The sequence below is a fragment of the Salarias fasciatus genome, chromosome 10 (genome assembly GCF_902148845.1).
Source record: "Salarias fasciatus chromosome 10, fSalaFa1.1, whole genome shotgun sequence".
Lineage (NCBI taxonomy): Eukaryota > Metazoa > Chordata > Actinopteri > Blenniiformes > Blenniidae > Salarias > Salarias fasciatus.
Window position 1 is genome coordinate 217,150 of NC_043754.1, and position 15,125 is coordinate 232,274.

General features: G+C 52.7%; 1 protein-coding gene across 1 annotated transcript in view; it reads left to right on the forward strand.

The window, feature by feature from the left end:
- dbn1 (drebrin 1) overlaps positions 1–15,125 on the forward strand; it is a 53,954-nt gene that overhangs the window by 15,742 nt on the left and 23,087 nt on the right. Inside the window, exons 5-7 of the mRNA XM_030101278.1 lie at positions 6,861–7,008; positions 8,628–8,705; positions 11,438–11,589. Coding sequence (XP_029957138.1) covers positions 6,861–7,008; positions 8,628–8,705; positions 11,438–11,589 — 378 coding nt within the window. The remainder of the gene's footprint in view (positions 1–6,860; positions 7,009–8,627; positions 8,706–11,437; positions 11,590–15,125) is intronic.

Sequence of the window (15,125 nt, forward strand, 5' to 3'; positions counted from 1 at the left end):
CTGACCTGTTTAACAGAGAGGGGACTAACCAGAGAGACTAGTAACTGACCTGTTTAACAGAGAGGGAACTAACCAGAGAAACTAGTAACTGACCTGTTTAACAGAGAGGGAACTAACCAGAGAGACTAGTAACTGACCTGTTTAACAGAGAGGGGACTAACCAGAGAGACTAGTAACTGACCTGTTTAACAGAGAGGGGACTAACCAGAGAGACTAGTAACTGACCTGTTTAACAGAGAGGGGACTAACCAGAGAGACTAGCAACTGACCTGTTTAACAGAGAGGGGACTAACCAGAGAGACTAGTAACTGACCTGTTTAACAGAGAGGGGACTAACCAGAGAGACTAGTAACTGACCTGTTTAACAGAGAGGGAACTAACCAGAGAGACTAGTAACTGACCTGTTTAACAGAGAGGGGACTAACCAGAGAGACTAGTAACTGACCTGTTTAACAGAGAGGGGACTAACCAGAGAGACTAGCAACTGACCTGTTTAACAGAGAGGGAACTAACCAGAGAGACTAGTAACTGACCTGTTTAACAGAGAGGGGACTAACCAGAGAGACTAGTAACTGACCTGTTTAACAGAGAGGGGACTAACCAGAGAGACTAGTAACTGACCTGTTTAACAGAGAGGGGACTAACCAGAGAGACTAGTAACTGACCTGTTTAACAGAGAGGGGACTAACCAGAGAGACTAGTAACTGACCTGTTTAACAGAGAGGGAACTAACCAGAGAGACTAGTAACTGACCTGTTTAACAGAGAGGGAACTAACCAGAGAGACTAGTAACTGACCTGTTTAACAGAGAGGGGACTAACCAGAGAGACTAGTAACTGACCTGTTTAACAGAGAGGGGACTAACCTCTGGGTCAGTTCCTGCAGTAACTCTCTGGAACGAACCTTTTGGTGTTATTTCCTCGTCCTGGTGGGCGGCTGGGTGTCACATCGTCTGACTGCAGCAGCAGGAAGACACTGAACCTCCTGCTGCTGCTGCCTTTATTTGAGACTGGCATCTGGCATGGCTGCCGGACAGGACCGGGACAGGACCGGGACAGGACCGGGACAGGACCGGGACAGGGCCGGGACAGGACCGGGACAGGACCAGGGCACAAACACAAACACTCAGAGAGAGAGAGAGAGAGAGAGAGAGAGAGAGAGAGAGAGAGAGAGAGAGAGAGAGAGAGAGAGAGAGAGAGACCAGAGTACCGATAGTTGACACCAGGACTGACAGAACCAGAACAGTTTTTTGTTGTTTTTTGAGAGTGTAGCTAGCAGTGAGCTGGGGTGTGCAAACAGAGATTGAGTATGAAATTCCACCGTCAGTCTGACCACCACAGGAAACCTGGGTGACTGAGTCCACAGGTAGAATGTGAAGAGTGATCAGCATGATCATGCAAATGTGATAGTGATAGTGTTTCATGCATATATGACCTCTGACCCCTGAGAAGGCCAAAAGCCGGTGAGAGAGGCCCTCAGGGCCCAGATAACCGGCGGTCACCCCAGAGCCCAGATCCGAGCCGCTCCCCCAGGCAGACGCCCGCTCCGGTCCAGAAGAGGGCAGAGGAAAGACTGGGAACCCCAGCCGGGAACCCCGGAGGCCCCAGGGAGCCAGGACCGGCAGGAGCCAGCCCACTCCGGGCCCGGGGTGCAGACCCGAGAGCCCAAGAGCCTGACCCAGAGTCTGGAAATAACCTAGTCCGGAGCAGGCTAACCCCTCCAAACCTACACTTTGTGTCTGACTCCGCCCACTTTCAGACACACAGAGTTGAATTTCCTCATTCGTTCATTCATTCATTCATTCATCCACTTATCAATTCATTCATTCATTCATTCATTCATTCATTCATTCATTCATTCATCCAGCTGCAGCGCTCAGTGGAGCTCATTTCTGCCGTCTCATTCAGAAGAAGAGTTTTTGAAGATCTGAGCCGGTCTGGCTGTGCTCCGGCCCTTCAGCCTCAGCAGGGGAGGCGTTTCCTGACCGGCTGAGTTCTTCAGACAACAGACAGTTACATGTTGATCAGGAGAGGATTATCAGCTGAAGCTCTTCCAGATAGCTGATTAGTTTAGTGGTAAAGTTTCAGGTCAGAATCCATCATGTACATGCAACCTAATCTGTTCTTTTTTGCGAATAATATTTAATGAAATGTTGGAGATGCATTATAAAGTATTGATCTGTCTGCAGATGAGAGAGTGGGCGTGTCCAGATGCGTTCAAGTGCATCCTGTACAGTAGGCTGTGAAAATCAGGCTGTTCGGACGAGGGCTCCTCAGAGCCACTTCTTAGACCGCTCAAACTCCGAACATAAGATGAATTTGGGGCAAACAAACTTATATACTATGTTTTGGGGCTTCTGTGACCGATATGACTTGATTGAAAAATAGCATAATAGGTCCACTTTAATGTTTTCTGTACCTCCACCATTTTTACCAGACATATGTAATACACACAGTCACCACACCAGGAGGAATTTGGCAAATTTGGTGAGTTTTTGTGCATGTTTAGGGGGTCAAACTTGAGTTTGTTTCCACGAGGGAATAATAACTAGCTCTTAGCATCTGTCATCTGTTAACATGGGTTTTTTAGCACCACTAGCATCTCTCATCTACTAACATGGAGTTGTTAGCATCTGCCATCTGCTTGTAACTGCACCGTATGCCCATATATGGTCATGTCAGTTAGAGTGGAGAGAGGAGAAAATGAAAGCTTCTGTTTTGGAAACAACCGCTCCTTGTTCCTTTCCTGTTTGCCAAAACTGAACAAAAAATATCACGTTTGATAGGAAAATTAGTTGTCTTTCAGTTGGTGAGGCTTTCAGAGCAGTCAGACTTTTAGTTTGGACCGTAGAGGCCTCAGTTTGTGAGGAACGCAAGATTTTTCCCCATCCGGCTCCATTATAACTGAGAGCAAAAAAAATGCAGAGCGCACACCTTCTCATACCTGTGAAAACATACATATATCATGAAATTTTTAACACTTATGTAACATCATCTTGTTCGGGAGAACCTGGTGAGGCTTTACGTGTGCTCGGTTTGTTAATAGGAGTCACGATTTAGCCACACTCGCCACTTGTTTGAGGTGATGAAAAAAGACAACTTTTTCCCCTTTTTCTCCATTATAATGGATGAGGGCTGCAGCAACTCAGGATTTCAGACTTCCAACTTTGAGCGCTAATAAAATCCACACCGTTAGACTTTTGACAAAGTTGTTCACAACTTTTGTAGAGAAACTTCTCCTCTATCACATCATGTGACTCTTATGTCTGTACGACAAACGGTCTCGGAGGAGATTATTTTTTTGTGAGGAGTGATTTTGAGCAAAATTTTACCTTGAAAGTGAAATCACAGACTTCCTGTTGGATTTAGGTCAGGGGTGTCAGCGTGAATTGTAGATCTCAATAAGACGAACACGTGAGTGTTGGTTTTATCTCTCTGCGACATTCCTGTGGGCCGTGGTGACAATTTTACTGTTTTTAGGTGGCGCTAGAGAGCAGATCGGGTTAATTTTTTCATTTTACAAAATGTTTTTACGGGTCATGATGTGCGTGCCGAATTTGGTGAGTTTTCGTGCATGTTTAGGGGGTCAAATTTGCATTCGTTTGGGCGTAGGAATAATTAAAGCCGCAAGCGGCATTGGTCGGGACCGAGCCTCCTTGCCGGCCCACGACTGAGACGTCCACCCACTAACATAGAGTTGTTAGCATGTCCCATCGACTAACATGTAGCTGTTAGCATCTGTCATCCACTAACATGGAGTTGTTAGCATGTCCCATCCACTAACATGGAGCTGTTAGCTTCTCCCATCCACTAACATGGAGTTGTTAGCATCTGTCATCCACTATCATGGTGTTGTTAGCATGTCCCATCCACTAACATGGAGTTGTTAGCATCTCCCATCCACTAACATGGAGCTGTTAGCTTCTCCCATCTGCTTTTGACAGTCACTGAATGAAGGCACTGAGTGTCAGAGTTTGATTGACAGCTGCTGTCAGCTGTGTAACTGCACCGTATGCCCATATATGGTCATGTCAGTTAGAGTGGAGAGAGCAGAAAATAAAAGTTTCTGTTTGGGAAACAACTGCTCCTTGTTCCTTTCCTGTTTGGCAAAACTGAACAAAAAATATCACGTTTGATAGGAAAATTCGTTGTCTTTCAGTTGGTGAGTCTTTCAGAGCATTCAGACTTTTAGTTTGGACCGTAGAGGCCTCAGTTTGTGAGAAGCGCAAGATTTTTCCCCATCCGGCTCCATTATAACTGAGAGCAAAAAAAATGCAGAGCGCACACCTTTTCATACCTGTGAAAACGTACATTTATCATGAAATTTTTAACACTTATGTAACATCATCTTGTTCGGAAGGACCTTGTGAGGCTTCTCGTGTGCTCGGTTTGTTCATAGGAGTCACGGTTTAGCCGCAGTCGATGCTTGTTTGAGGTGCTGAAAAAAGGTGACTTTTCTTCCTTTTTTCCCCATTATAACGTATGAGGGCAGGAGCAAGGCAGGATTTCAGACTTCCAACTTTGAACGCTAATTAAAGCCACACTGTGAGACTTTTGTAGAGAAACTTGTCCTCTATCATGTCGCGTGACTCTTATGTCTGTACGACAAACGGTCTTGGAGGAGATAATTTTTTTGTGAGGAGTGATTTTGAGCAAAATTTTACTTTGAAAGGGAAATCGCGGACTTCCTGTTAGATTTAGGTCAGGGGTGTCAGTACGTGAATTTTAGATCTCGGTGAGACGAACGCGTGAACGTTGGTTTGATCCCTCTACGACATTCCTGCGGGCCGTAGCAACAATTTTACTGTTTCTAGGTGGCGCTAGAGAGCAGAGGGGCTTAATTTTTCCATTTTATCAAATGTTTCGCTGGTCCAGACAGGCGTGCCAAATTTGGTGAGTTTTCGTGCATGTTTAGGGGGTCAAATTAGAGTTTGTTTGGGCGTTGGAATAATAATAACCATGACAAAAAAAACACCGGAAGAACAATAGAGACCTTGCCCTCCAGACAAGGTGGCCTGGAGGGTCCCTAATAAGAGCCATGAACCACGAAAAAACGGACAACGAACAATAGAGACAGGTCCCTAATAATGCGTTTGTCCCAACACTGCTTCTACGACAAGAATGTGTGTGAAATGTGGAAAGCACCTTCTAATAAATAATTCTAGTTCTGTATTGCCAATAATTTAGAACCATTTCAATGTTGTGAACGATCGCGGTTCCTGAGAAACGAACATATAGAAGCTCCGACCGTGAGTCTTTACTAGGCGCCGCCTCCGCTCATAAAACATGAAGATGATGGTGAAGTGCAAAAAAGCTGTAATTCCAGGGAAACTCCAGCAGGGGGCGATGATGCTGGTTTCAAAAATGCTGATTTTCAGAGTGAAAATAAACATAAAGCTCCGGTTTCAGAACAGGTTCTGGTCTCTGTCTCTAGTTTCTAGAACTAGAGTTAAGGTTTTGCATAAATGGCCCTATCACAGCGCCTCCTCTGTCCCCGCGGTGCGGTCACGTGACGGGCTGGACCAATCACATTTACATCCGGTCTCAAATGTCCAATATGGAGACGTCCTGCTGGACTCGCTGGAGTCTGCAGAACGGCATTTGGGAACGCTGTGGGGACGTCACGAAAGCTCTATCCACTATATTACCGATCTATGGTCTTTACTCATGTTCCACCAGACCTCTGATCTAAAAAGAGCCGGATTGTGACTTTGGACCCTGAACGCCTCACAGCTGCAGCTTCACTCCTGAGGCAGGCAGTTCTCTGGATCAGAGGGTTCCAGGTGTTCCACAGGTGATGGAGGAGGATCAGGAGGAGCCGATCCTGACAGGTTAATGGGCGGAGTTACTGCCTCCACCCAGCTGCTGCCTCAGAGTCTCTAAAGGCGCGTTCCCACCGGACACGTTGCGTCACAGGCGTCACTGACACCTCAAAGTTGATGCATGTAAAGTGTGGAATTCGACGCGTGTTCATCTACACGCAACGCTCGCAACGCGCTGCAGCTCACTGGCGGGAGTGGGAGGAGCTTCTGTGTCCTGTCTTCATGTTGACAATAGTGGATCCCATGGAGACACTGGCTCGGCTTTATTTAATAAAGAAAGCCAGAAAACGGCGTCGTCAGGCGCCTGTGCGACATTTTTGGGTTCATCCCGTCCTACAGCGGCGTTCGCAACTTGGCGAATTTCACCGTTTGCTCCAGGAGCTGCGTGAGGACGAGGTTCGCTTTCGGCCTCTCCCGGGCCGGTTTGACGACCTTCTGGCCCGCATCGGCGCTCAGAGCGCTCGTCTGTGATTGGATGACGCTCGCGTTGACGCTTCCAAAGTTCAATTTTCCCAGCTTCAGGCGTTGACGCCTGCAACGCGTGACGCCAATGCTCGAAAAGCTCGCAAAGCCAGGCTCAAAAAGCGCCTGATGGGCGTGCGGTCCGTTGAAGCTCGTCCACCAGAGACTGTGAATGTAAAAGCAACGGACGTGACGCTGGCAGCGCGTCCGGTGGGAACGCACTTTAAATCATCTGGCGGCCAGATATCACTGTGTGCCGGCCACTTTTGTTGGAGGTCACTGGATGTCTTGTCTCCATCAGGGGGCGGAGGTCACTGGATGTCTTGTCTCCATCAGGGGGCGGAGGTCACTGGATGTCTTGTCTCCATCAGGGGGCGGAGGTCACTGGATGTCTTGTCTCCATCAGGGGGCGGAGGTCACTGGATGTCTTGTCTCCATCAGGGGGCGGAGGTCACTGGATGTCTTGTCTCCATCAGGGGGTGGAGGTCACTGGATGTCTTGTCTCCATCAGGGGGTGGAGGTCACTGGATGTCTTGTCTCCATCAGGGGGTGGAGGTCACTGGATGTCTTGTCTCCATCAGGGGGTGGAGGTCACGGTGAACGCCAGCAGTCTGGAGGACGTCGACCCTTCGGCCATTGGACAGAGACTCACTAACGGCTCGGCGGCTGCAGCCAGTCCGGTTCTGATCCGCCTGAGAACCCGGGAGGACGAACAGGGAGACGTGGTGAGTCTGGACACACACAGGACACACACACAGGAGACACACAGGAGACACACAGTAGACACAGGAGACACAGGAGACACACAGGAGACACAGGAGACACACAAAGGAGACACACATTAGACACACAGGAGAGACACAGAAGACACACACATGAGACACACATTAGACACACAGGAGACACAGGAGACACACAGCACGTCCTGCTGGACACACACAGGACTTTCAGGAACTGTTCTGTAAGGTGGTGCTGGGAAAATGAGCTTGATGGAGTCGTGGATTGATGGCGCAAACCTGTGAGCCGCGTCCAATGAAAATGAAATGATCTCTGATTCTCTCTCTGGGATCGATGGTCGATTCCACTGTGGGAGACTAAAAAGCCAGAACACCAGAACCCTGGACCAAGAGGCTGTCTCTGAGGTGGACAAGAGCCGTGCTTGAGGGATCGCAGACAGAACATCAATCAGCTGATCCATTGATCTAATGAGAACCTGGACTCAACGGGTCCAATCAGTCCTAACTGGGCTTCTATCCCAACAGCTGATCCACTGATTAACCGAGGAAACCCGGACCCAGTGAGTGGAAGTGGCTCTGAACCGGAGCAGATCGACTCAGATCAGCTTTGAACCGGGTCAGATTGGCCCTGAACCGGGATTGATCCTGAACCGGGTCAGATGGACTCTGAACCGGGTCAGATTGGCCCTGAACCGGGATTGATCCTGAACCGGGTCAGATGGACTCTGAACCGGGTCAGATTGGCCCTGAACCGGGTCAGATGGACTCTGAACCGGGTCAGATGGACTCTGAACCGGGTCAGATTGGCCCTGAACCGGGTCAGATGGACTCTGAACCGGGTCAGATGGACTCTGAACATTCACAGAGGACTAAAAGGTTTTGGTTTTTGAACAGTCTTTTGGTCTTTTGAACAGGTTATGCACACTTTTATCTCTTCTCGTTTGGACTACTGTAACACACTTTACTCAGGCATCAGCCAGAACGCTCTCTCCCGCTTACAGTTAGTCCAAAACTCTGCGGCACGCCTTTTAACTGGGAGGAAGAAATACCTCACATAACCCCCATGTTAGCGTCCTTGCACTGGCTCCCTGTTCGTTTCAGAATTGATTTTAAGATGTTATTGTTTGTGTTTAAAGCCTTAAGCGGACTGGCCCCTCGGTACATCTCAGACCTCATCCAAATTTACCAGCCCCAGCGCGCCTTGAGGTCTGAAGGCCAGCTCCAGCTCGAGGTGCCTAAGACGAGACTTAAGACCCGAGGGGACAGGGTCTTCTCTGTGGTCCCAAACCCTGGAACGCTCTGCCCCTCCACGTCCGAACAGCTCCCACAGTTGAGTGTTTTAAGTCTCGTCTTAAGGCCCACTTTTATTCTCTGGCTTTTAACACCGTGGAGTTGTGTGGTCCTCTGGGTTTTTAATCCTATTTCTATATTGTGTTATATTTTTATTGTTATTTTATTCTGATTTTATTTTTTTTTATCTCTTTTTTATTGTGTGATGTTGAATTTGTTGTCTGTGCAGCACTTTGGAAACTGTCTTTAGTTGTTAAAATGTGCGATATAAATACATTTGGACAGGATTGGATTGGTTTGCTGTCTCCCTGCTGCAGGGCACCGTGTACCAGAAGACCAATGCAGAGGTGGAGATGAAGAAAATCAACAGGGAGGAGTTCTGGGAGGCGGCGAAGGTGGGTGAGGCCCAGCAGAGACCAAATCCAGTACTGTAGGATCAGACCTGGACTCTAATGGACTCTGCTGAACCACCTCAGGCGGTGGGGGTGGGCTGGCAGCTGTGGGGGTGGCAGCTGTAGGGGTGGGGGTGGGGGGTGGCAGCTGTGGGGGTGGCAGCTGTGGGGGTGGCAGCTGTGGGGGTGGGGGTGGGGGGTGGCAGCTGTGGGGTGGCAGCTGTAGGGGTGGGGGTGGGGGGTGGCAGCTGTGGGGGTGGCAGCTGTGGGGGTGGCAGCTGTGGGGGTGGGGGTGGGGGGTGGCAGCTGTGGGGGTGGCAGCTGTAGGGGTGGGGGTGGGGGGTGGCAGCTGTGGGGGTGGCAGCTGTAGGGGTGGGGGTGGGGGGTGGCAGCTGTGGGGGTGGCAGCTGTAGGGGTGGGGGTGGGGGGTGGCAGCTGTGGGGGTGGCAGCTGTAGGGGTGGCAGCTGTAGGGGTGGGGGTGGGGGGTGGCAGCTGTGGGGGTGGCAGCTGTAGGGGTGGGGGTGGGGGGTGGCAGCTGTGGGGGTGGCAGCTGTAGGGGTGGGGGTGGGGGGTGGCAGCTGTGGGGGTGGCAGCTGTAGGGGTGGGGGTGGGGGGTGGCAGCTGTAGGGGTGGGGGTGGGGGGTGGCAGCTGTGGGGGTGGCAGCTGTAGGGGTGGGGGTGGGGGGTGGCAGCTGTGGGGGTGGGGGTGGGGGGTGGCAGCTGTGGGGGTGGCAGCTGTAGGGGTGGGGGTGGGGGGCTGGCAGCTGTGGGGGGGTGGGCTGGCAGCTGTGGGGGTGGCAGCTGTAGGGGTGGGGGTGGTTGGTGGCAGCTGTGGGGGTGGGGGTGGGGGGTGGCAGCTATGGGGGTGGGGGGTGGCAGCTGTGGGGGTGGGGGGTGGCAGCTGTGGGGGTGGCAGCTGTGGGGGGGTGGGCTGGCAGCTGTGGGGGTGGCAGCTGTAGGGGTGGGGGTGGGGGGCTGGCAGCTGTGGGGGGTGGGGGGTGGCAGCTGTGGGGGGTGGGGGGGTGGCAGCTGTGGGGGTGGGGGGTGGCAGCTGTAGGGGTGGGGGTGGGGGGTGGCAGCTGTGGGGGTGGGGATGGCAGCTGTAGGGGTGGGGGTGGGGGGTGGCAGCTGTGGGGGTGGGGGTGGCAGCTGTAGGGGTGGGGGTGGGGGGTGGCAGCTGTGGGGGTGGGGGTGGCAGCTGTAGGGGTGGGGGTGGGGGGTGGCAGCTGTGGGGGTGGGGGTGGCAGCTGTAGGGGTGGGGGGCTGGCATTAGCTGGTTGTTAGCAGGTCATTAGCTGGTCATTACCTGGTCATTAGCTGGTCATTAGCTGGTTGTTAGCTGGTCGTTAGCTGGTCATTAGCTGGTTGTTAGCTGGTCGTTAGCTGGTCATTAGCTGGTCGTTACCTGGTCATTAGCTGGTCATTAGCTGGTTGTTAGCTGGTCGTTACCTGGTCATTAGCTGGTCGTTAGCTGGTCAGTAGCTGGTCATTACCTGGTCATTAGCTGGTCATTACCTGGTCATTAGCTGGTCATTACCTGGTCATTAGCTGGTTGTTAGCAGGTCATTAGCTGGTCATTACCTGGTCATTAGCTGGTTGTTAGCTGGTCGTTAGCTGGTCAGTAGCTGGTTGTTAGCTGGTCAGTAGCTGGTCATTACCTGGTCATTAGCTGGTCATTACCTGGTCATTACCTGGTCATTAGCTGGTCGTTACCTGGTCATTAGCTGGTCGTTAGCAGGTCATTAGCTGGTCGTTAGCTGGTCAGTAGCTGGTCATTACCTGGTCAGTAGCTGGTCATTACCTGGTCATTAGCTGGTCGTTAGCTGGTCAGTAGCTGGTCATTACCTGGTCATTAGCTGGTCATTACCTGGTCATTACCTGGTCATTACCTGGTCATTAGCTGGTCATTACCTGGTCATTACCTGGTCATTAGCTGGTCGTTACCTGGTCATTAGCTGGTTGTTAGCAGGTCATTAGCTGGTCATTACCTGGTCATTAGCTGGTTGTTAGCTGGTCGTTAGCTGGTCGTTAGCTGGTCAGTAGCTGGTCATTACCTGGTCATTAGCTGGTCATTACCTGGTCATTACCTGGTCATTAGCTGGTTGTTAGCAGGTCATTAGCTGGTCATTACCTGGTCATTAGCTGGTTGTTAGCAGGTCATTAGCTGGTCATTACCTGGTCATTAGCTGGTTGTTAGCTGGTCGTTACCTGGTCATTAGCTGGTCATTAGCTGGTCAGTAGCTGGTCGTTACCTGGTCATTAGCTGGTCATTAAATAACTGGCGTAGAGAACAGTCATTTTAAAACCAGAGACTCTGTCCTGGAACGAAGCGCTGCTCTCTGTCGGTTCTTCACATTTTCTGAAGTTCTTGTCATGTTCTGCTAATGCTCTTGTCCAGTTCTTCTTGTGTTTTTCTGAAGTTATCCATGTCTTTACGTGTTCTTGTGTTATTCCTGTTTGTCAAGTCTCTCTCTCTCTCTCTCTCTCTCTCTCTCTCTCTCTCTCTCTCTCTCTCCCTCTCTCTCTCTCTCTCTCTCTCTCTCACCTCTGTTGGTCTTCAATAAGCTGCTGTTTGTGTGGTTCTGCATTTGGGTTCTCCTACGGTTCATACCAATGTTTTTCTAAAGTACTTCTTGTGTTTTTCTCATCTTCTTTCATGTTCTTCTCCTGTTCTTCTCACGTTCTCCTAATGTTCTTCAACTTCTCCCTGGTTTCTTTCTGTGGGCGTGTCCAGCGTGAGGAGGAGCTGAGAAAGGAGGAGGAGAGGAGGAAGGTGGTGGAGGAGCGGCAGCGCTTCGAGGAGGAGCGAATGGAGCTGGAGAAGAAAGAGCAGGAGAACCGAGAGAGGAGGTACCGCGAGAGGGAGCAGCAGATCGAGGAGCACAGGTGGGAGATGCTTGGTCAGCTGGTCGGTGGGTCGGTCAGCTGGTCGGTGGGTCGGTCAGCTGGTCGGTGGGTCGGTCAGCTGGTCGGTCGGTAGGTCAGCTGGTCGGTGGGTCGGTCAGCTGGTCGGTGGGTCGGTCAGCTGGTCGGTGGGTCGGTCAGCTGGTCGGTGGGTCAGTCAGCTGGTCGGTGGGTCGGTCAGCTGGTCGCTGGTTCGGTCAGCTGGTCGGTGGGTCGGTCAGATGGTCGGTGGGTCGGTCAGCTGGTCGGTGGGTCGGTCAGCTGGTCGGTCGGTAGGTCAGCTGGTCCGTCAGCTGCTTGGTCAGTCAGTCAGTTGGTCGATTACCTGGTCAGTCGGCTGGTCGGTCGATCAGTGAGACTGGCAGGTCAGTCATTTAGTCAGTCGGTCAGCTGGTCAGCTGGTCGGTCGGTCAGCTGGTCGGTCGGTCGGTCAGCTGGTCGGTCAGTCAGCTGGTCGGTCAGTCAGCTGGTCGGTCGGTCGGTCAGCTAGTCGGTCAGTCTGCTGGTCGGTCAGTCAGCTGGTCGGTCGGTCAGTCGGTCAGCTGGTCGGTCAGTCTGCTGGTCGGTCAGTCAGCTGGTCGGTCAGTCAGCTGGTCGGTCGGTCAGTCGGTCAGCTGGTCAGTCGGTCATCTGGTCAGTCGGTCAGCTGGTCGGTCGGTCAGTCGGTCAGCTGGTCAGTTGGTCAGCTGGTCGGTCAGTCAGCTGGTCAGTCGGTCAGCTGGTCAGTCGTCAGTCGGTCAGCTGGTCAGCTGGTCAGCTGGTCAGTCGGTCAGCTGGTCAGTCGGTCAGTCGGTCAGCTGGTCAGTCGTCAGTCGGTCAGCTGGTCAGTTGGTCAGTCGGTCAGCTGGTCAGTCGGTCAGTCGGTCAGCTGGTCAGTCGGTCAGCTGGTCAGTCGTCAGTCGGTCAGCTGGTCAGTCGGTCAAAAGGTCCCAAAGTACAGACAGAACAGGAAGACTAACCCTAAACCTGAGGACAGTTCCATAGTGCACAGAAAGGTTCCGTAGTTCTGAGGAGAGTCCACTCAGTACTGAAGGAGGTTCTACAGTGCAGAAGAAGGTTCTACAGTGCAGAAGAAGGTTCTACAGTACTGAAGAAGGTTCCACAGTGCAGAAGAAGGTTCTACAGTACTGAAGGAGGTTCCACAGTGCAGAAGAAGGTTCTACAGTACTGAAGAAGGTTCCACAGTGCAGAGAGGCGCTGTGGTGCTGCTGGTCAATGAAGAAGTCCAAATGAAGAACAGCAACAGGAAAAAGAAGAGCCGATCCTGAAATCTGAGAGCCGTGAGATCACTATCTGGGAGCGACGGTAGAAACGGATCGCTCCACTGCTGGTTCTCCGTCACTGAGACCTGAAGAACCAGAGACCCTGTCTGGCCCAGACAGGAAGGAGCCAGGCCAGCCAGCAGCAGCAGGGGGACCTGCAGTGACACCGCACAGCGGTCTGTTCACAATCAGTACCGGCGTTCCGTCACAGCGTTTTGTACCAGCGTTCCGTACCGGCGTTCCGTCACAGCTTTCCATATCGGCGTTCCGTCACAGCGTTCCGTCACAGCGTTCCGTCACAGCGTTCCGTACCATCACAGCGTTCCGTACCATCACAGCGTTCCGTCACAGCGTTCCGTACCATCACAGCGTTCCGTACCATCACAGCGTTCCGTCACAGCGTTCCGTACCAGCGTTCCGTCACAGCGTTCCGTCACAGCGTTCCGTACCAGCGTTCCGTCACAGCGTTCCGTACCAGCGTTCCGTCACAGCGTTCCGTCACAGCATTCCGTACCAGCGTTCCGTCACAGCGTTCCGTACCAGCGTTCCGTCACAGCGTTCCGTCACAGCATTCCATACCGGCGTTCCGTCACAGCGTTCCATACCGGCGTTCCATCACAGCGTTACATACCGGCGTTCCGTCACAGCGTTCCGTCACAGTGTTCCATACCGGCGTTCCATCACAGTGTTCCGTCACAGCGTTCCATCACAGCGTTCCGTCACAGCGTTCCGTCACAGCGTTCCGTACCGGCATTCCGTCACAGCGTTCTGTCACAGTGTTCCGTCACAGCGTTCCGTACCGGCGTTCCGTCACAGCGTTCCATACCGGCGTTCCGTCACAGCGTTCCGTCACAGCGTTCCATACCGGCATTCTGTCACAGCGTTCCGTCACAGCGTTCCATACCGGCGTTCCGTCACAGCGTTCCATCACAACGTTCCGTCACAGCGTTCCATACCGGCGTTCCGTCACAGCGTTCCGTCACAGCGTTCCATACCGGCATTCTGTCACAGCGTTCCGTCACAGCGTTCCATACCGGCGTTCCGTCACAGCGTTCCATCACAGCGTTCCGTCACAACGTTCCGTCACAGCGTTCCGTACCAGCGTTCCGTCACAGCGTTCCGTACCAGCGTTCCGTCACAGCGTTCCGTCACAGCATTCCATACCGGCGTTCCGTCACAGCAATCCGTCACAGCGTTCCATACTGGCGTTCCATCACAGCGTTCCATACCGGCGTTCCGTCACAGCGTTCCGTCACAGCGTTCCATACTGGCGTTCCATCACAGCGTTCTGTCACAGCGTTCCATCACAGCGTTCCGTCACAGCGTTCCATCACAGCGTTCCGTCACAGCGTTCCATCACAGCGTTCCGTCACAGCGTTCCGTACCGGCATTCCGTCACAGCGTTCCGTCACAGCGTTCCATCACAGCGTTCCGTCACAGCGTTCCGTACCGGCGTTCCGTCACAGCGTTCCGTCACAGCATTCCATACCGGCGTTCCGTCACAGCGTTCCATACCGGCGTTCCATCACAGCGTTCCGTCACAGCGTTACATACCGGCGTTCCATCACAGTGTTCCGTCACAGCGTTCCATCACAGCGTTCCGTCACAGCGTTCCGTCACAGCGTTCCGTACCGGCATTCCGTCACAGCGTTCTGTCACAGTGTTCCGTCACAGCGTTCCGTACCGGCGTTCCGTCACAGCGTTCCATACCGGCGTTCCGTCACAGCGTTCCGTCACAGCGTTCCATACCGGCATTCTGTCACAGCGTTCCGTCACAGCGTTCCATACCGGCGTTCCGTCACAGCGTTCCATCACAGCGTTCCGTCACAACGTTCCGTCACAGCGTTCCGTACCAGCGTTCCGTCACAGCGTTCCGTACCAGCGTTCCGTCACAGCGTTCCGTCACAGCATTCCATACCGGCGTTCCGTCACAGCAATCCGTCACAGCGTTCCATACTGGCGTTCCATCACAGCGTTCCATACCGGCGTTCCGTCACAGCGTTCCGTCACAGCGTTCCATACTGGCGTTCCATCACAGCGTTCTGTCACAGCGTTCCATCACAGCGTTCCGTCACAGCGTTCCATCACAGCGTTCCGTCACAGCGTTCCGTACCGGCATTCCGTCACAGCGTCCTGTCACAGTGTTCCGTCACAGCGTTCCGTACCGGCATTCCGTCACAGCGTTCCGTCACAGCGTTCCATCACAGCGTTCCGTCACAGCGTTCCGTACCGGCATTCCGTCACAGCGTTCCGTCA